Below are 22125 nucleotides of genomic sequence, written 5' to 3' on the forward strand. Positions count from 1 at the left end.
TGCTATACAGTCTCACCACTACCCCATACTGTACAGTCTCACCCTTAACCCATAATATACAGTCCCACCACTACACCATACTGTACAGTGTCACCCTTCCCCATATTATACAGTCTCACCGCTACCCCATACTCTCTACAGTGTCACCCTTACCCCATGCTCCCTCATACTGGACCTGCATTGAATGAGTAGAGGGCAGATAGACATGTTGCTTGTCACCAACACGGGTGCTATCAATTCACTTTTCAATTTCTGATTATATCAAAAGCAGTTAAAATACATCTGCTTCACAAAAGTGTTTAACATAAGCATTTAAGGTCCAATGGGCATTGATAGGAGATTAGATATCATACAGGTTTTGTACCAAGTGAATGGAAAAGAGCTACAGTCATTCCCCGGCATACGAGAGGACCTTCCACAGATCTAAGCAATTACAGACCAATACGTCTGACCAGCCTGTTGTGGAAAGAATTTTCTTAGAACTAATCAGTCAGGACATAGGTACCCAGCAAATACTAGTCCCATCTCAGTTTGGATTCATCAAGGGCAGGTCATGCTTACTCAACCTGGTGGACTTTTTTGAAAAGGTCACTAAAGCAATGGATGAAGGCAAAACAGTACACACCACATACCTCAACCTGCCCAAAGCATTTGGTACAATTCCCCACTAGCATAGTAGAAAAGCTAAATAAACTGAGAATAAGCCCCTATGTCACCATCTGGATTGCCATCTGGATCACAAGTAGAATGCAGGAAATCAAAATAGGGGAAGATGCCTCTACAAAGAGACCAGTCACCTGTGGAGTCCCCAGCGCAGAACCTCTCATATTTGGCATCTACTTTTCTGAAGTTAAAGCCAATACCAAAGGGCTTTGACTGACTATGTATGTTTGCAGATGACTGTAAGCTAGAAACAGTCATTGAATCCTCAAATTACTTGACCATCCTGCAGGAAGGTTTGTCCCAAATAAATAACTGGTGCCAAAATCATGGCCTGAAATTAAATGACAAAAACGCATTACTGTATCCTTTGAGAAATCATCTACTTCAGGGAGCTACCACATTGACAATACAGCCCTAAGAGTTGACCCAACTGATTAGGATTTGGGAACTTATATTGATAGTGATCTAACTTTTGATGAATGTGTGTCCATTTTTGTAAGACAGTCTTTCTATTTTGCATAGCTTATAAACAAAGTGATTGTTTCTAGATCTAGGGATGAGTATAATGCTCCCTTTGTCATGTATCTGTCCAGACACATGCAACAAATGGAACATCTAGGGAGATACCTTACTAAAAGAATACAAGGTTTAAATAATATGTCCTACATTGACTGACTCAAAAGCCTGTTACTATACTCAGTAAACTGCATATCACTAAGAGGTGACCTGTTTCTAGCATGGAAGGCATCCTCCAACCCAATACTGATGGATTTACTGCACATTCACAAGCCAGATGGCATCAGAAATATTCAGTCTAGGGATCTAAACCTCTTCTGCAACATCAACAGAATGGTTTGACAAGGACAGATATGTCTCACAGAGGATGCAGCTTTTCTGGAACAGACTCACCATCCAGGTAAAACAAAGTTCATCCCTGTCCAAATTCAAGTGCAACTTGCTTCTATGGATAGAAACAGAAAATGTACCCAAGGGCTGCCCCCCTGGTTCTACCTGACTTCGTCGACAGCGCAGAAGACCGACATCGGAATCCGGAGCTCCAGAAGATCGAAATCGAAGAAGACCGACGCGAATCGCGAGTGGCAGAACATCGACAATGCAGAAGACCGACACGACGGATGACAACACCAACGCCGAGGATGCCGACATGGGGAAAGGCTGTGTGAGTATGCGGTAGTGACGGACGTTAGGGTGCGAGGCAGGTAAGTGTGGAGATTGACGGTCTGTGGGGATAGGGGTGGGTTAAGTGAGTTAGGGTTAGGGAGCGATAGGGGTGGGTTAAGTGAGTTAGGGTTAGGGAGCGATAGGGGTGGGTTAAGTGAGTTAGGGTTAGGGAGCGATAGGGGTGGGTTAAGTGAGTTAGGGTTAGGAGCGATAGGGCGGTTAAGTGAGTTAGGGTTAGGAGCGGTAGGTAAGTGTGCGATAGTGACGGACCTTAGGGTTAGGGTAAGGTTTAGTGTGGGCTTGTAAGGATTTTGGTGTGCTTGTGTTGTGTGTGTGGTTTGTGGAATGGGGATGTGTTTTGCTTTTAATTGTTATTGTGGTGTGTGCAGTGTATGGGGTTTCGTGTTTGTGTACCGTCGGTTATTTCGTTGTCGGTTATGTGTGGTTTCGTGTTTATGGACTGTCGAATATGTGGTGTCGGTGATGTGGTTGTCGGTGTTGTGTGGTTTCGACTATGTCAGGTAGAACCGCCCCCCTGTACTACTAATGGACAGATGCTTTATGCCATGAATGGGTTTCCTCAGATTATCTATGGTATGATCCCAGTTATTCTCATTGGAGTAATATATAATTATTGACCATGGAATGGGTAAGGTCAGTCTCTAACCAAACAGGATAGGTTAATTCAAGCACAAAGAGCAAAACTGACTGAGCAAAAGTGGACCACAAGGACAGCTAGCCTAGTAGATACCTATGAACCTATAGTTGCTTGATAATGCTGAAAATAAAAATGTAGATATCAGCAGAGAGTGCAAGCAGAAGAACACTCCTATGTTAGTCTGAACACACATTCTCCTAAATATCCAAAACATAGTTCATAGTATAGTGAACAATGACATAACACAAGAAAACAGTGCAACTGACAAGCAGAGACACTGATAACATACTTCTTTGAGATGCAGACTTCTGACTGTTAGCAGTAATTCCATGCACTGAATCCAAATTAATCATGATCTGTCCTGGTGCAATAATTTAAAATCCAGATGTAATTACAGAGGAACGGAGAGAGTAACAGGTTTTATAAAGAGAACCAGCAAAGTCGGATTAAGACAGTATATTTGGTTCTGACAGGTGGTAAGCCATTATGTCTCCAGAGGTGTTTGGAAAATATGGAATTAAACTGTGAAGAATAATTACTCATAAATGTGGCAAAATAAGCCTTTAAACATGCCTAGCAAAAAATGATAAAAACAAGACAAAATAAAAACAATGAAATAAATAATGACAATTTAGGTAAACATGCTAGCATAGCAGCATATTTGCATTTCTTTTAAAGGAATGACAAAAGAAACCTCTGGAACACACATCCAGGAGAAATAAAAGATCACTGAATTAATATATATAATGTCAAGGCTGTGGTGTCATAGCTTTCAAATGTTGGTGGGATACCCAACAGCATAAGCCTTCCCAAAAAAGCATCTCCAACAGTGATAGCACAGAGATTAAGGCACAGCATTACCAAATGGTAGACCTGGGTTTGAAACCTGGTTGAGGTACAAGTGGGCAGCAACAGTATCCGCTGGGATGCAAGGCTAGTCTTAAAAAGACTCTTGTGGTCATTAGCCTAGTATGAACCATTTTAGTAATGTAACTTTGGGTTTTCATAATTCTTTGTTTTGGTGTTGAAATCCCTCTTTAGTTTTTGCAGTTCTGGGACTCACAATATTAATTCTCATACTTTTTAAGGAGATATCCATCAAAATGATTAATTATTTTATCACATTGTTATAATTTCATTTATTGCCTCAGTTGCATGCAATTTAGTGTTTGCTCTGATACTGTATAATTAATAAACTGCATGAAAGATTTTTAGCAAAATTCAAGGTATTCACATTTTCTTGCTATGAGTATAGCAACAAAATTGTTGCCTGAGAAGCACTTTCGCAGGATTTCATTAATAAAGTTACTTCTCCTTACTGGCAAGGGTCTTTTTAATAAAGTTTCTTTTCTTCAATGGCACTTTAAAATCAGGAATGGATTTCATCATCAGTTCAAAACATTACTATAAAACAGGCTGTAAGTTCCATGTAGTACTACTGTAAAATTAATCAAGCTGTATATCAGAGTGGAAATCAACTTACCTCACAGCGCCAAGGTCTGGCACTAAATCTTGAGTCCCACTGTCTGTGTGATATGCATGTTCTTCTTATCTTGTCTTGTCTGCGTAGGTTTTAACCGGCTACTACAGTTTCCTCCACCTCCCCAAAGCATGCTGCTTGACTGGCTACACTAAACTGTACAGACATTTATTTGTTGTATTTAGCCTTTTGCTTTTGGTACAGGTTGTGGTTAGAATGAGTTATGGAGCAGCTCACTTACCCTGTTAACAAATGATAAAATAATACTAAAATTAAAAAAAGTTAACGTTTTTCAATCATTAGCACAACTTTTAATGCCCAGAATTTGGAAAATTAAGTAAATGCAAATGACACGTTGCATTTGCATCTGTGTTTACTCTACCCTTGGGATTCACAAATGGCTTACAGCGGAAAGCCTTCTACTGAGCGTTCACTCTAGATGAGGCCTCAGCATGGTGAGCAGTCCAAATGGTTAAGCCACATGCAGCAATCTGGGGAGTGTTCATTACTAATTAGTCACATGTTCCCTCCACAAATGCCTGCAGCTCCTAATTTATACTGCTGAGTAATTTTCCACTACTGGAAGAAAACTGAACACCGTCAAAAGGCAGTAGACACCCATTCACTCCAAAGGAAGACATCATGTTGTGTCTTTCGGCTTTTCCCGGTAAGGGGTCGCCACAGCAGAACTCTGGTCCACTAATGATTGGCAGTAGATTTTTACATGCTGAGTTGCCAGCCCTGATGCACATCCTTCAACGAAGGTACGCCTATTCACGCATGTCTCCACACAGAAGACGCTCTAGCTGAGAATTGAACAGGACAGTGTCTTACTGTGAAGCGACAACACTACCGCAGCACCACCACCACAGTCACATAGTACATATAATTTCACCAAAGATGTGAGGTGGTAAATATGTTAGTGTGTGTGTGTGTGTGTGTGTGTGTGTGTGTGTGTGTGTGTGTGTGTGTGTGTGTGTGTGTGTGTGTGTGTGTGTGTGTCGGTCTCTGTCTATGTGTCCACCTAGATATCTGGTCACATGGAGGTGGGGGTTGGTAGGGAGTCAAGGGTCTGGAATTATGTATGTATAGTGGTGGATTTGCTAACATCATGCAGTAGACTCTATGGAAAAAATGCCACCATCAGGACTAACAACAGTAGTATTAAACAAGGGAGATTCAGAGGTTTGCTAATAAGCCAACAATGAGTGGTTTCCCAATATGGCAATAACAGAATTGCATTTTTTCACAGTTACATAAATTGACCTACTTGTGGTAGGCAATTTATATGAGCAGTGCAAATCTTTCTAAATACTAGGATGCATCTTTATATATATTTACAGCTCACCTACCCTTTTTAGAAGAGACAGCACTACAAGGGTATAGAACTCTAAGCACTGTTTGTATGAAACAGTTTAATTGTTCTATACAACGTTTTCTATCAGGGTGTAATATGGAGATGAAAAGTCTGATTTAGTTTACCACATTGCAGCTGCCTAGATGAACTATGAAGCAATAGTTCATGGCAACCTGTATAATAGGTTCATTTTTGGTGCTATAATCGGAACTTTTACTAGTAGATTTTTTTTTTTTTTGCAGCATTTGTCTGCTTGACAAGGCTTCTAACTGACACATGATTTAAGATGAGGGCCAAATAATACCACTTGCATTTTAACCCACACCACTCTGGCAGGATACAAATGTTATAGAGTAGCTACTGCTGAACAAGTGAGGTGAATCAGTTCAAAAGTATTTTTTAAGAGAATGTGCAGAGTGAGGGAGGAAGGAATGCTATACAATGAAGTAACTCCCTAGTTTGTGAACTAATATGTCAGCAAAGCTGAGTCACCCTTAGAAAATGTAAAATTAAAAGGCATTTCTCTTTAAACCATACCATCTATTGATGCCAAAAATGATAATTAAAAAAATTAATCTGACAGTTGGCACAAGGGATTAAGGCTATGAGCTACTTTCTGTGGCACAGGGTTTGATATCCTCAGCCATCACATGCCAGCTGTGTGACATTCAGCAAGTCACGTAACCAGGCAGTGCTCTGGGGCAATTGTGAATTTGGGCTAGGTTCCTTAATGGTCCCCTGGAGTGCAAGCCTAATAATGACATATATATAAAAACATAACACTGTTATAATGATACAGTTCTGATTTATAGACAATTACAGTCCTCATAATAGATAGGCAGAGAGCTACAGTCTATTCCAACAGCATGTTAAGCAGACTGTATTAGACTCACAGTATACATGCACATTGTTCATAGGTTCATAGGTTCATACTAGGCTATCTGCCCTGGGGCATTTATAAGCCTAGCCCGATTGTGTTTGGCTTACGCCACCCCTTGATTTGAGTATACTGTGTCCTTTTTAAAGTTTAGTTTACTGTGCCTCTGTCTAATAGTGACACGGAAGTAATCCCCGGGACAAACCTACGATCCCCCATCCACTCATCAAGATTCTTCTTGAAGAGATTCAGTGAGGTGCTCTGCCTAACATGAATTGGAATTCTATTCCAGAGCGAAGGGAGCCTCTGGGTTATGAATCTGTCCCTCCAGCATGTTCTATTTATTTCTGTGCTGAGGTTCAAGTCCCTCGAGCGCGTGGCTCTAAGGGATTTAGATTTACTGAGGTGGAGCATGTTCATTAATTCTGGGTTGGACATATCTTTATATGTCAGGCATAGATCGCCTTGAAGTAGGCGGTATACAACTGAATAGAGCTGGAGTTTTTTTAACCGAGCAGCATATGGCATCTGTTTGAGTCCCTTGATCCTCCTGGTGAGGTACTTTTGGGGTCTTTCTAATTGCTGCAGGTGTCGAGTAAGGTACATCCCCAAGGGGGCATTGTATTCTATGATGGGCCTGATGAGGGATGAATAAAGGGGCACGATTACCTCTCTTGATCTAGATGTGAATCCTTTCATGATGAGGTGGGCTATGTAGAAGGTCTTTCTAACCACTTTGGCAATGTGGTTGCCAAAGGAGAGATTGCTATCAACTTGGGTCCCCAGATTCCTAATTACTTTCTCTGTACTTAATGGGTTACCACCTATGTGGTAATTTGTGGGCACATTGTTTTTGCCAAAGGGTATGACTATACACATTTTGGCATTTAGCTTTAGACCATGGCTCTGGCACCAGTTATCCATCTCTGCGAGACTTTTTTGAAGGATGTTTGTGTCAGCTGGAGAGTCTATTATGGCGCCCAGTTTGCAGTCATCTGCAAACTTGGTGAGCCATAGTCCTTCCACGTTGGCCTGTACCTCAGACAAGTAAATACCGAACAAGAGAGGTCCCAGGACAGAACCTTGTGGGACGCCACTTGTGACCGGTTTTGAGTCTGACATGGCTGCACCAACTTTGACTCTGTGGGTTCTGACTTTGAGCCAGTTTTCGACACATCTTGTGACATAGGGGTTTATATTTAGGCTGGATAGCTTATCTATGATGCCCGAGTGGGGTATTGTGTCAAATGCCTTTGCGAGGTCCAGATAGGCTGTGTGGACTACCTTCCCTTCATCTATGGCCTTGGTGACTGTTTCGAAGAAGTCGACCAGGTTCAAAAGGCAGCATCTGCCCTTGACAAAGCCAAATTGGGTAGGATCTAGTGTCTAGGTCCCCAATGTCTTTGTTTATGAGTTCCATGATGATCCTCTCCATAGCCTTGCATACTAGGCTAGTCAGGCTTATGGGGCGATAGTTTCCAGGGTCCGCAGAGGCGCCACCTTTGTGTAGTGGGACCACTGTTGCTGTACGCCATTCTTTGGGCACATATCCTGTAGTGAGGCTGAGATTGTACAGCAGTTTTACTTGAGGGATTAGTTCTTCTTGGAGTTCATGTAGGACACAACCCGGGACGCCATCTGGTCCCATGGAAGCAGTGTTTTTTGCTTTGGAGAGGGCGGCCTTCACCTGAGCATCAGAGATGTTTGGGAGGCTGCACTCTGCTGGGATGGATACTTGCTCTTTTGGGGGGGAGGGGGGGGAGAAGTTTGCACTGAACCTGTCTGCCAGGATACTGGTGATGTCTGTGGGTTCAGTGTATTTTTTGTCATTTAGAATCAACTCAGAACAAGTCTGGGAGTTGCAGCCCAGGTTCCTAACATAACTGAAAAAAGCCTTATGATTGTCTTTAGTGTCCTGTGCAATTTTTCTCTCGAAGCTGGCCTTGGAGGATTTTATGAGGGATCGCAATTTTTTGCTAGTACTGATCAGAGATGCCTTCCCTTTTAGGGATTTTGCTCTATCATGTAGTAGCTTCCTCCTTCTGTTGTACAGTTTATTTATGGCTGGGGTCCACCAGACTGGACGCCTGCCTTTGGATGATTGGGTCTTGATTTTGTTTGGGATAGCATGATCCATGCATTCCTGGAGATGTCTGTAGAATGCGTTTATGTAGGATTTTGCAGTTTGGGCCGTAGTTTCCACTGGCCCTGGGGCCTTGAAGGATTCCACTTCAGTTTTGAGAAGTGTGAAGTTCGCTTTTGAGAAGTTTTTCACTGTGGTTTTCTGGGCTGGAGGTGGGGTCGGGATGTGGATATCCAGTGAAATTAATTTATGGTCTGATCTTACCAATGAGGGATATACTTCTGGTATGGAGCATAGAGTCCCCATGTTGGTAATGATCAGGTCTAGTATGTTTTCCCCTCTTGTGGGAGTGGTGACTAGTTGTTCCATAGCATTTGAGTTTATAAATTCCAGGAACCTTTGAGCTAAGGTGCTGGGGCTTGAGTAATGCTTCCAGTCTATGTTTGGGTAGTTGAAGTCACCCAATATAATGGTATTCGGAGAGATCTTAGTGTTCTCCAATGTTTTCAGGAAAGCCGAGTGGGATTCCTGACTTTGAGAGGGTGGTCTGTAGGATGCTATAAACTGAAAAGCAGTTTTGCCCACTGTCAGTTGCACATGGATGGTCTCCGATACTTCGTCCACTGCCACTAACCTGGAGGTGTGGATATCCTTGATAAATATGGAAACTCCCCCTCCTTTTGTGGTTCGGTCCGGGTTTTGGGGCCGAAAAGCATGATATGAGGTATAACCTGGTAGTGCTGGGGTGCTCTCTGGAGCCTTGAACCAGGTTTCTGTCACTGCACAGATATCGATGTTCTCCATACTGAGGAGAGCTTCGAGTGCATGCATCTTGAGGTTAAGACTTCTGGCATTTAGCAGCATTACCCTTAGTTTCTTGTTCCTTGTGTTGTCTATGGAGGTGGGTTTGACTTTTGAGCCTTGCCTAAAAAAGGCACTATGGGGGTGGCAAGAGCCTTTGCCAATATCCGAAAGCCCAGGGATGACAGGTGCAAGCCGTCCCTAGCGAAGCAACGTGGCTTGTCGAGCATGTCATCCCAGGCTGACAGACACTGGATCCCCTTTGAATGACACCAAAATTTTAGCCAATTGTTAAAATTGATCATTTTGTCTTTATACTGTGGCATCATTCTAGGTGAGGGTAAGATGCTGCTCAAGGTCAGGGTCATACCAGCCTGGGCTACATGATCAGAGAGCTCCTCTATGTCTCTTTTCATGTAGTCGAGGGAGGTACGTCTCAGGTCATTCACGCCAGCATGTACAATGACTGAGTCATATCTGTATTTGCTTTGGAGTGACCTGAGTGCTTGCGTTATGTGGTGGATCCTAGCACCTGACAGGCAGCTCACTGTGACCTTCTCTTTATTCAGCCTGGTGAGCGAGACGTCAGTGTTTCTGACAATAGAGTCACCTATTACAAGGGTATCAAGTGTGTTATTCAGCCTTAAGGGCTGTGACTGCTTGGCACACTGACTTTGTGTGCTATGTGTTGTACGTGTTTTGTTTCGGGGTAGCATTTGCTTGGATATCTGCTTTGGAGGTCTCTGTTGCTTAGGTAGATTTTTATTTAGAGCCTCCGAGTATGTTTTTGTGTTTTTATGTGTTTGGTTTGCTGTTGTGGTGGGACTATGTGATACTGGAATTGTGTTGTGTGAGGTTACCTTCTCCTCCTGACTGGTTACACCAGTTTTGAGATGAGAGAGCTCAGCCTCCAGTTTGGCTATATGGTTGCATCTCTCACATATATTTGAACCTGTTTGGAGGAGGAGAGGGTTGTTCGTGTACATGAGACAGTTGTAACATTGCCTCAAAATTCCCAGATTCACCAGCTGGACTGGAGAGGAAACCATTGACTGACCTTTGGACATGCTAGAGTAATATAGGGAACTGAATTAAAACGGACCAATAGGGGACAAGGTAATCGTAGAGAGTATAAGAGTAAGTAGTGCTTATGGTTTATTAGTGCTAACTTGTAAGATTACTTATTTGGACCAGTGAGGGGCCTTAGAATGAGAATATGGTGTTTAATTTGAGAGATAGAGCAGTTCTAAGGGAAAAAGTGAAGAGCAGACTTTGTGGAGCCAGGAATAGTTTAAACCCAATTAGGCGGCGCTCCCCGATGTGTTTCTGCCCTACTGTTGCTGGTGCTCTCATTTTTGCATTAGTTTCAGCAGCTATTGCTTAACTTCTGATGCCCACCTCTTCAGCTTACACACCATGATTGGTTGTGCATGTTAGTAGTGAGCGGCTTCTTGGAGTGCTGTAATGTCTGTAAATAGCCATTTATATGCTGTTGTGCTGAAGTATTTTAAGTTTCAGAGCTGGAAGGCAGCAATAGTTTGCAAGTATGCTATAGTTTTCTTTTAAATTATCACATTATCACAGAGATGAAAAATAACAGGCAAAAGTATGCAGGTAGTACATACAAGTCTGCAGTGATAATACCTTGAACCAGATATAAATGTTCAGAGGCTAGTTAACCGATCTGGAGACTGCTAAAAATTGCTATGTATGTGAGACATCCAAATGCATCTGCACAAGATGCTCATTACTATTTTGTTAATTTCTGGTAAATAATCAATGTAATTAAACATCTGATATCCCTCGAGGGAAGTGAACCAAAAGCTCAGTGATTGAATGCATGCACAGAACAACATACAAAGTAAAGACTATTGGAATGTAACTTGTTGAAGTTTTAGCTAAACCTCATTAACAAAATCTGGAGGTGGGCAGTGGTGTCTATGAAGGATTAAAGTGTAGAAATAAAAGGTTAAAAAGTTTTAAGTGAAATACTTCTGGGGACACTTTTCTATTTACTGACTTCATAGTTACAAATTGTCATGATGGTAAGAATGGAATTCAAACACTTGAAGACAAATGCCTTTTTTCTCCCATTTTGTAAGAGTGATTTAACTATGTTGATGTGCTAATTTACAAATTAGAAAATTGCCTTTTTTATTTAATATCATTTTCCCCCAAGTTTGAGCGTTTCCTTGTTTAAGAATAATCTCTCAATTATTCACACTGTTTGATCAGTGAAGCAATCACTGTATTTAGAGATATGACAGGTACATCTTTTCACAGTAAAGTCATTTCACAGCTGGAGGCATTCCTGATTTAATTAGTGGCTTATACCCACGGTTAATTGAAGCACTTTAAGTCCTTATACTGTTGGCATGAGGGTACAAGTTACACAAAGCCGAAATGTAGGTGCTGAAATTTTGGTTCTTTAGCTATAATCTCTGAATGTCTCTTCAATGATTTTGAAAATGATGAGTTTTAAAGGTATGTTTGCATGGAGAGTGTAAGGTGAATAGGTGCAGGCTTTGTATATCATCCTAAGAACTCATTTATGCAAAAAAAGATATGTGCTAATTTTCATATTATGAATTTGCATGTGACCTTCCTGGCTAGCACTGAAGCTTGTCTCAGGCTGCTTACATAAAAAACATTTCATGTTGACAAACTATTTCTTAATGTCACAATGTAGCAGTCAGTGTGCACCTGCACACATATATGGCCTTTTTCCTCTTCTGTGCAAAAGTCCACATTGACATCAGATCAAAAATATCTAGGGTTTGCATTGAGTACCACCAAACCTCTGTCTTATTCTACAGCAGAGGGAATTTACAGCCCCTTCATAATTGGGAATGCCTCCTGGTTCATAAGTTCATAGGTTTATAGGTAGGTACTAGGCTATTGGCCCAAGGGCCTACGTAAGCCTAGCCAGCAAGGTTCCATAGCTTACGCCACCCAAGAAAGTTATTTTCCTGTGCCACTGTCCAGCAGAGACACAGAAGTGATCCCTGGGGTGTATTTCCTATTTCCCATCCACTCATCAAGATTTTTCTTGAAGAGTGCTAATGAAGAACTTTGCTTGACATAGATGGGTAGCTTGTTCCAGAGTATAGGAAGTCTCTGGGATAGGAATCTATCCCTCCAGTGTGTCCTGTTTATTGTGGTGACAAGGTTTAGGTCCCTAGAGCATGTAGCTTGGAGGGATTGGGATTTCTTTAGGTGTAGCATGTCCAACAGCTCTGGGTTTGACATAGCTTTATATGTTAGGCAGAGATCACCTCGTAGTAGGCGATATGCTATGGAGTAAAGTTGGAGTTTTTGAGGCGGTCAGTGTAGGGCATTTGTTTGAGGCCAGTAATCCTCTTTGTGAGGTACTTCTGTGGCCTTTCCAGCTGCTGCAGATGTCTTGTGAGGTACATTCCTAAAGGGGCGTTGTACTCTGTAATGGGTCTAATGAGTGATGAGTAGAGGGGAACAATGACCTCTTTTTTCCTAACTGAGAACTCTTTTATGATGAAGTATGCCATGTAGAACGACTTCCTGACTACTGTGGAGATGTGACTATCAAAGGAGAGACTACTGTCCACCTGGGTCCCAAGGTTTCTTAAAACGCATTTGGTGTTAAGTAGATTGCTGCCTATGTGGTAGTTCATGGGTACAGAATTTTTACCAAAGGGGATGACACTGCACTTTTTGGCATTGAGCTTGAGGCCATGGCTCTGACACCAGTCATCTGTCTCAGTGAGGCCCTTCTGTAGGATGTCCACATCATTTGGGGACTTGACTATGGCTCCTAGTTTAAGGTCATCTGCGAACTTCATTAGCCAGAGGCCTTCTGTGTTAGCCTGTACTTCAGGGAAGTAGATACCAAACAGGAGAGGTCCCAGGACGGAACCCTGTGGTACTCCACTTGTCACTGCTTTGAGGTCAGATTTGGAGTCTGCACCTTTTACAATGTGGGTTCTCTCAGTGAGCCAGTTGGCAACCCATCTTGTGACATAGGGATTTATACCTAGTTTAGTGAGTTTATCTATAATTCCAGAATGGGGGATGGTGTCAAAAGCCTTGGAGAGGTCAAGATAGGCTGTGTGAACCACCTTACCCTCATCCACAGCTTTGGTGACTGCCTCAAAGAAGTCAATCAGGTTCAGGAGGCATGATCTGCCTTTCACAAACCCGAACTGGGTGGGATCCAGAGTTTGGAGTTACCAATGTCTTTGTTTATGAGTTCCATGATGATACATTACATGGCCTTGAAGACCAGGCTCGTCAGGCTAATAGGTCGATAGTTCCTGGGATCAGTGGTGGATCCCCCTTTGTGGAGTGGGATAACTATTGCTATGTGCCATTCAGTGGGCACAAAGCCTGATGCGAGGCTATTATTGAACATGGTGCTTAAGTGGGGAGCCAGTTTGTTCTGAAGTTCATGTAAAATGCAGCCTGGGATGTTGTCCGGTCCCATGGATGCTGTGTTTTTGGCTTTAGAGAGTGCAGCTTTTACCTGTGTAGTTGTGATTACAGGGACTCTACATTCTTCATGTATAGATATGGGCCCTTTAGGGGCTGAGAGGGGGGGGGTAAAGTTAGCACTGAACCTATCTGCCAGGCTGTTGGCAATATCAGTTGGTTCTGTAATTTTCATGCCTTTGTGCTGTAACTCAGAGCAGATCTGGGTGTTGCCATCTAGATTCTTGACATAGCTATAGAATGCTTTGTGGTTGTCCTTGGATTTAGTGGCGATTTTGTTTTCTTGTAAGGGATCTCAGCTTCTTACTGAGGCTGACCAGGGAGGTCCTCCACTCATGGGATTTTACTCTCTTTTGCAACAGTTTCTTCCTTCTGTTGTACGGTTTGTTCATGTAGTTTATTTCAAAAATAACCAAACAAACACATCTTGGGTTATATTTGCCACTGTTTTGATGATAGCAGTGCAATTCTTGATAGCTTATATATTGAGATCATAATCCTAAAGCAGGCTAATAGAGTGATCTCATTATAGTGCAGGGATTTGCAAAGAATCAGAATATTAATATTTCATAAATGGGTGGACTACTACTACTATAAATTGAAAGCTTTACTGCTACTACTATAAATTGAAAGCTTTACTGCTACTACTATAAATTGAAAGCTTTACTGCTACTACTATAAATTGAAAGCTTTACTACTACTACTATAAATTGAAAGCTTTACTGCTACTACTATAAATTGAAAGCTTTACTGCTACTACTATAAATTGAAAGCTTTACTGCTACTACTATAAATTGAAAGCTTTACTGCTACAACTATAAATTGAAAGCTTTACTACTACTACTATAAATTGAAAGCTTTACTACTACTACTATAAATTGAAAGCTTTACTGCTACTACTATAAATTGAAAGCTTTACTACTACTACTATAAATTGAAAGCTTTACTGCTACTACTATAAATTGAAAGCTTTACTGCTACTACTATAAATTGAAAGCTTTACTGCTACTACTATAAATTGAAAGCTTTACTGCTACTACTATAAATTGAAAGCTTTACTACTACTACTATAAATTGAAAGCTTTACTGCTACTACTATAAATTGAAAGCTTTACTACTACTACTATAAATTGAAAGCTTTACTGCTACTACTATAAATTGAAAGTTTTGCCAAGTTTTTTATGCATATTGAAGTAAGTGTTGAAGGTTCCCTAATGATGCATAAGTGTATATATTTCTATGCCTTCAGAATAAAATAACTTTAGTAAATATGTGCAACTTCAAAACTCCAATTGTTTAAATTAATCTGTGTGTAAAGATTTGCACAATTACTTCATCATTGTTACTATATTTTTTGTCTCTGCCTTAGTCTATCAGTCTCTCTGTCTCTCTTTCTCTCTCACATTTGCATGAAGGTTAGAAAAATAAGTAATTTTAAGTTGCTGGTTACTTTAATATCAAAATAAAGGCAGCAGAGAACTGGAAAATATGTATTAATAGGTAAGCAAAGTTTAGCTTTGTTTATAAGAAATGGTTAGGAAATATATGTTTTCTAAACTACTTTTATTTGAAATTTGTTTGAAAAAATATCATAGCACATGAAAAAGAACATGTAAATGTTGTTGCATCGTAGTTAATAAAATGTTTTTACTTAACTTTTTAGGTGTTTTGTCTGAAGACTGGGAAACTTGTTATGCTGTTTTATCTTCATTTGGATCTCCTGTTATAAGCCAGACCTTTTCTCTGTCCGACGTGAAAATTTGACTATAGAGCTTTGCAAATGCTGCTCAGGCGACTAAGATACTATCAGTGCCAACTAAGACACATGAAGATATTCCTGCTCCCCATCCTGACATTAGCTCTACTTTCAGTTACTGTAAAGCAAAAATATAATCCAGAACAGAGCAATTCTCTTGAGCTAATTGAAAATTACTATGAACACCTAGTAAACTGCTCAAAGATAATTGATGGTGATCAAGATGAAATAGATAAAGTAAAAATTCTGACAATATCAAAAGAATTTAAGCAACGCCTCAGAGTAAAAGATTCGAACTATACGGAATGGACTAAAGATTGCCAAACATACACCAAAGTCCGTAAGTATATAACGAAACCACTCAGCAAACAAGAAGAAGAATTCCCAATTGCATACTCGATAGTAGTTCATTACAGAGCAGATATGTTTGAAAGGCTGCTACGAGCAATATATCAGCCTCAGAATTATTACTGCATTCATGTTGATAAAAAGTCTTCAGAGTCCTTTTCTGCTGCTATTAAAGGGATAGTATCTTGTTTTGATAATGTCTTCATTGCCAGCAAATTGGAGGATGTGGTCTATGCATCATGGAGCAGAGTACAAGCTGATCTAAACTGTATGGCAGATCTGCTGAAAATGAATGCATCTTGGAAATACTTGATAAATCTTTGTGGGATGGACTTCCCAATTAAAACTAATCTGGAAATTGTGGAAATACTCAAATCTCTGAAAGGCAGAAATAACTTGGAGACTGAAAAAATGCAACCTCATAAAGAGAAGAGATGGAAGTTTCATCACGAAGTTGTTAATGGCAGAATAAAAGACATGGGAATTGCTAAGCAACCTCCTCCTGTAAAGACACACATTTTTTCAGGAAATGCATATTTCATTGTTTCCCGGGGTTTTGTAGAATATATTTTTAAGGATAAAAAAATTCTTTCATTTTTTGAATGGGCAAAGGACACTTTCAGTCCCGATGAATTTGTGTGGGCCACATTGCAGCGAATCCCTGGGGTTCCTGGTTCTGTACCTCCTCACTCCAAATATGATGTTTCAGACATGAACTCACTGGCCAGATTTGTACAGTGGGTGTACTTTGAAGGTGACGTTTCCAATGGGGCACCTTATCCGCCATGCAACGGTCCTCATGTTCGATCAGTCTGCATTTTTGGAGTGGGAAACCTGAAATGGCTTTTGCAGACAGCTCATTTATTTGTCAATAAATTAGATACAGACATTGACCCATTTGTAGTTCAGTGTTTGGAAAGACATTTGAGAAACAAAATACTAAAGCAAATATTTTAAACTGTGAGCACATTAAACAAACATTTAAAACATTACTACTTTCTGTTCATCATTTCTGTTTGACCCCAGCAGTATTGCTTATTTAAAATGTAGTTCAGGGTTGCATCCTTTTCAAAAACTGACTTGACAACTGACTTGAAGAATACATTGTTTCTTGTCATGGAAACAATCTGAGGTTATACGGTACCTATTAAATGTAATCTGCCAGCCATGTGAATGCCATTAAAATATGTTTATATGTTCTTTGAAAAGGCAGTATAGGATCCCCTTTTTCTTAGTATGGTGAGAATGTTTCCAGCACACACTGAATGATGATGTCCTTATATATGCTGTAAGTGTTTTTCTTAAGAAGTGTTCTGTAGGATGCTATTTCTCTAAAAGTATGAGCTATAAATATATTTTATTTATTGCACTTCAGCTAGGGTAAGACATCTGGGGTGTCCACTTTTTGAGTGAGAAGATGGGGACTACTACATGAGATTATAATCTACGAATAGAGATGTTTGCATAAAAAACTTAATGTAAGACAGAAAATGCACATCGCTGTATATCTGTATTTAAACCTCATTTATTTACATTCTTGAAATGGTGATTTTTTTTCCTCAATGTAAAAGAGGAACAAATTGAATTAAGCAGGACAGTTTCTTCATTAATTATTGACGTTATAATGTCACTCAGGTTCATTAGCATATTCCTAAAGCAGCATATATGGTCAGCTAGCCTTAGTTATCCAGATAAATCATTAGTAATGTTTTTCAGAACATGCTACCACTGATGGAATAAAACTGTTCACTTAGGTGGGGCTATCATACTGAAACCTGATTATTATAACAAAGTAATGTTTGGAATGGTAACAGTAGGTATCTGCTAGAGAAATGCAGATGTCTGAAAGGTTTTGAAACAAACTGAATGATCATTTGCCATCAGGAGTACCTTATCTGTTGTGGGTTTCAAACCTTTTTGCACTCATGTTCGTTTTTCTGTCTTTGAACATATAAAATGTGGATATTCATCTGAGAAGATTAAAAAAAAGCTAGGTAGATCGATTGCTGGTACTGCAGTGCAATATAAGGTGGGTGCTGCACTCCTGAGTATGCTGGCTTTCAGAGTAGATGTTAAACTGAAGCCCCATCTGCTTGAGTTGGTGGTAGTTTGGGTTAATTTAAGAGATTCCCCGGCAATTATTGTAAAGAGAAGGGAAAGTTCCCAATCCCCTGGTTAAATTTCCTCTAGTAATATATATATATATATATATATATATATATATATATATATATATATATATATATATATATATATATATATATGCATATATGTCGCCTCCGGTATGAAGTTTCTAGCTTAGTGGGACTAACGTGCTCAACAAAGAATAAGTAAATTTAGACGGAAGACAACTCTCTGAGTAAGATCTTTTCTTCCTACAGTTGGGTAAGACACTTAAAGGCCAACTTTGTTCTGAAAGGCTGTTCACTGAAATGAGGATGAGGATGATCATAATGGGCAGGTATGTCTTGGGTGGCATACCTCTCAACCTCTTAGAACAAGATATCTGGACAAAGCCATTAATAAAAGTCCAATTCATAAAAAATGGCCAGACCACCACGGCTCACAAAACACAACACTTTTATTAAAACAAATAAAAATGGATAAGCGCTTTCGCGTTGGACATCCAACGCTTCTTCAGATCATAAAACAATATTCTACATCCATTTAAAAATAGGCAAGCAATCAGTAAGAACCATTATTCAATTAAACACCTAACCAATAATAAATCTACTTTAATTTACGTGCCTTCAGTACTGGTTTCAAGGAAACACTTGTATTTAGCCCAGGGTATCTATCACCCTGTAGCTTCAGGATCCATCTAAGTTCCATAGTTTCAGTATAATTATTCAAATCACCTCCTCTAAGGTTCTCATGCACGATCTGAAGTACCCTAAAAACAAAAGTGTGCCCTGCATTTTTGTCTGTGTTTTGCTAATACATTATTAATATTATGTGTTCTGATGTCATATAAATGGCTGTCGATCCTGTCCTTTTACCTCTTATTGGTTTTACCAATGTAAAACCCTGGACAGGATTCACACATTGCTAAGTATATTACATTGGCACAATTACAATCTGCATAGAAACTTGGTCAAAAAATAAAATTCAAGCGTGGATGTTCAAAATCCTGTTCCTTGCTTATGTACGTGCATACCCTGCACTGACGACACATATTTCTGTACTAGTTCAGAAAGTTCAGAAAGACTAGTACAGAAAGGTGACGACACCTTTCTGTACTAGTCTAGTCCGGTTTTCAGCCTTTGCTGAATCCAGGACTGTGGTTAAGGTTCATGTGTTGCCCATATCATACTTGAATAGTTAGGTGGCTTCCGTGTTCACTGTGAGAGAGGGAACTCTGAGCAGCCTATCTGTCCCTGTATGAGTGGTCCAAGCCCAGCAACTTGTATCTCATTGGCCATATTGGGCTAATTTCTATCCTTTTGTTCTCCCTGGTATAAAAATCGCTTAGCGTGGTTTTGTGCGATTTTGCGCATCGGGCAGTGCTGGTTAATCGGGTTTAAACTATTCCCAGCTCCACAAAGTCTACTCTTCACTTTTTCCCTTGGAACTGCTCTAACTCTCAAATTAAACACTCTATTCTAAATCTAAACCCCTGCACTTGCTCATATAAGCAATTTCTATAAGTTAAGCACTAATAATCTAATTAAGCACTACATCGTCATATACTCCCCTTGAGTACTTTATCCCCTATTGGTCCTTTCTGATTCCGTTGCAAAGGAGTTCCCTATACTATTCTAGCATGTCCAAAGGTCAGTTACTGGTTTCCTCTCCAGTCCAGCTGGTGAATCTGGGAATCTTGAGGCAATGTTACAACTGCCTCATGTACACAGACAACCCTCTCCTCCTCCCAGCAAGTACAAATATATGTGAGAGATGCAACCATATAGCCAAACTGGAGGCTGAGCTCTCTCAACTCAGTACTAGCGTAACCAGTCAGGAGGGGAAGGTAATCACACACACCACAAATCCAGTCTCACATAGTCCTACCACAACTGCAGACCAAACACATAAACACACAAAAACATACTCGGAGGCTCTAAATAAAAATCTGCCAAAACAGCAGAGACCTCCAAAGCAGACACCCAAGCGACCGCTACCCCAAAACAAAACACAGGCAACACATAGCTCACAAAGTCAGTGTGCCAAACAGCCATAGCCCTTAAGGTTCAACAACATACCTGATACACTTGTAATAGGTGACTCTATAATCAGACATACTGACATCCCGCTCACCAGGCTGAACAAAGAAAAGGTCACAGTGAGCTGCCTGTCGGGCGCTAGAATCCGCCACATAACACAAGCACTCAGATCACTCCAAAGTAAGTACAAATATGACTCAGTCATTGTCCATGCTGGTGTGAATGACCTGAGAAGTACCTCCCTGGACTACATGAAATGAGACATAGAGGAGCTCTCTGATCATGTAGCCTAGGCCAGTATGACCCTGACCTTGAGCAGCATCTTACCCTCACCAAGAATGATGCCTCAGTATAAAGACAAAATGATCAATTTCAACAACTGGCTTAAGTATTGGTGTCATTCAAAGGGGATCCAGTATCTGTCTGCCTGGGATGACATGCTCGACAAGCCACGTTGCTTCACAAGAGACAGCTTGCACCTGTCACCCCTGGGCTTTCGGATATTGGCAAAGGCTCTTGCCACCCCCATAGTGCCTTTTTTAGGCAAGGCTAAAAAGACAAACCCACCTCATTAGACAACACAAGTAGAAAGAAGCTAAGGGTGATGCTGCTCAATGCCAGAAGTCTAAACCTCAAGATGCACGCTCTCGAAGCCCTCCTCAGTATGGAGAACATCGATGTCTGTGCAGTGACAGAAACCTGGTTCAAGGCTCCCGAGAGCACCCCAGCACTACCAGGTTATACCTCATATCATGCTTTTCGGCCCCAAAACCTCTGACCGAACCACAAAAGGAGGAGAAGTATCCCTATTCATCAAGGACACCCACACCTCCAGGTTAGTGGCATTGCACAAAGCATCGGAGACCATCCATGTGCAACTAACAGTGGGCAAAACTGCCTTTCAGTTTGTAGCATGCTACAGACCACCCTCTCAAACTCAGGAACCTCACTCGGCCTTCCTAAAGACACTGGGGAATATAAAGGTTTCTCCAAACACCATCATATTGGGGGACTTCAACTATCCAAACATAGACTGGGAGCATTAATCAAGCCCCAACACCCTAGCCCAGAGGTTCCTAGAGTTCATAAACTCAAATGCTATGGGACAATTGGTCACCACTCCCACAAGAGGAGAAAACATACTAGATTTGATCATCACCAACATGGGAACACAATGTTCCATACCAGAAGTATACCCCTCATTGGTAAGATTGGACTATAAATTAATCTCACTAGAAATACACATCCCACCTCCACCCCCAGCACAAAAGACCACAGTGAAGAACTTCTCAAAAGCTAACTTCACACTTCTTAAAACCAAAGTGGAATCCTTTAAGGCCCTCAGGCCAGTGGAAACCACGGCCCTACCTGCTGAATCATTTATAAACGCATTCTATGGACACCTTCAGAAATGCATGGATCATGCAATCCCAAATAAAACCAAGACCCATTCCCCCAAAGGCAGGCGTCCTATCTGGTGGACCCCAGCTATAAATAAGCTATACAACAGAAGGAGGAAGCTACTACATGATAGAGAAAAATCCCTAAAAGGGAAGGCATCTCTGATCAGTACTAGCAAAAAACTACGATCACTCATAAAAACATCCAAGGCCACTTTTGAGAGAAAAATTGCACAATCAACAAAAGATAATCATAAGGCTTTCTTTAGTTATGTTAGAAACCTGGGTGGCAACTCCCAAATATGCTCACAGTTAGTCCATAATAACAAAAAATACACTGAACCCTCAGACATTGCCAACATCCTGGCAGACAGGTTCAGTGCAAACTTCTCCCCCCACCCCCCCAAAAGGACAAATATCTATCCCAGCAGAGTGTTGCCTCCCTGACATCTCAGATGCCCAGGTGAGAGCCGCCCTCTCCAAAGCAAAAAACACAGCATCAATGGGACCAGATGGTGTCCCGGGCTGCATGCTACATGAACTCCAAGAAGAGCTATACCCTTACATAAAGCTGCTATTCAATCTTAGCCTTACTACAGGATATGTACCCAAAGAATGGTGTACAGCAACAGTAGTCTCACTCCACAAAGGAGGCACCTCTACGGACCCTGGAAACTACCGCCCCATAAGCCTGACTAGCCTGTTCTGCAAAGCTATGGAGAGGATCATTATGGAGCTCATAAACAAAGACATTGGGGACCTACAGACACTGGATCCTACCCAATTCGGCTTTGTCAAGGGCAGATCCTGCCTCCTGAACCTGGAAGATTTCTTTGAAACAGTCACCAAGGCCATTGATGAGGGTAAGGTGGTCCACACAGCCTACCTAGACC

The 22125-nt window shown here is 41.0% G+C and overlaps 1 protein-coding gene across 5 annotated transcripts in view; it reads left to right on the forward strand.

Moving 5' to 3' along the window:
* LOC122793115 (beta-1,3-galactosyl-O-glycosyl-glycoprotein beta-1,6-N-acetylglucosaminyltransferase-like) overlaps positions 1 to 16661 on the forward strand; it is a 336002-nt gene extending 319341 nt beyond the window's left edge. For all 5 annotated transcript variants that reach the window (XM_044060858.1, XM_044060856.1, XM_044060859.1 and 2 more), the window contains one exon: positions 15229 to 16661. In XM_044060858.1, the coding sequence (XP_043916793.1) occupies positions 15346 to 16626 (1281 nt within the window). In that variant the 5' untranslated portion in view covers positions 15229 to 15345 and the 3' untranslated portion in view covers positions 16627 to 16661. The remainder of the gene's footprint in view (positions 1 to 15228) is intronic.
* Positions 16662 to 22125: the final 5464 nt, after the last annotated feature.

The sequence above is a fragment of the Protopterus annectens genome, chromosome 2.part0, assembly GCF_019279795.1.
Source record: "Protopterus annectens isolate FY-2018-M chromosome 2.part0, PAN1.0, whole genome shotgun sequence".
Classification (NCBI taxonomy): domain Eukaryota; kingdom Metazoa; phylum Chordata; order Ceratodontiformes; family Protopteridae; genus Protopterus; species Protopterus annectens.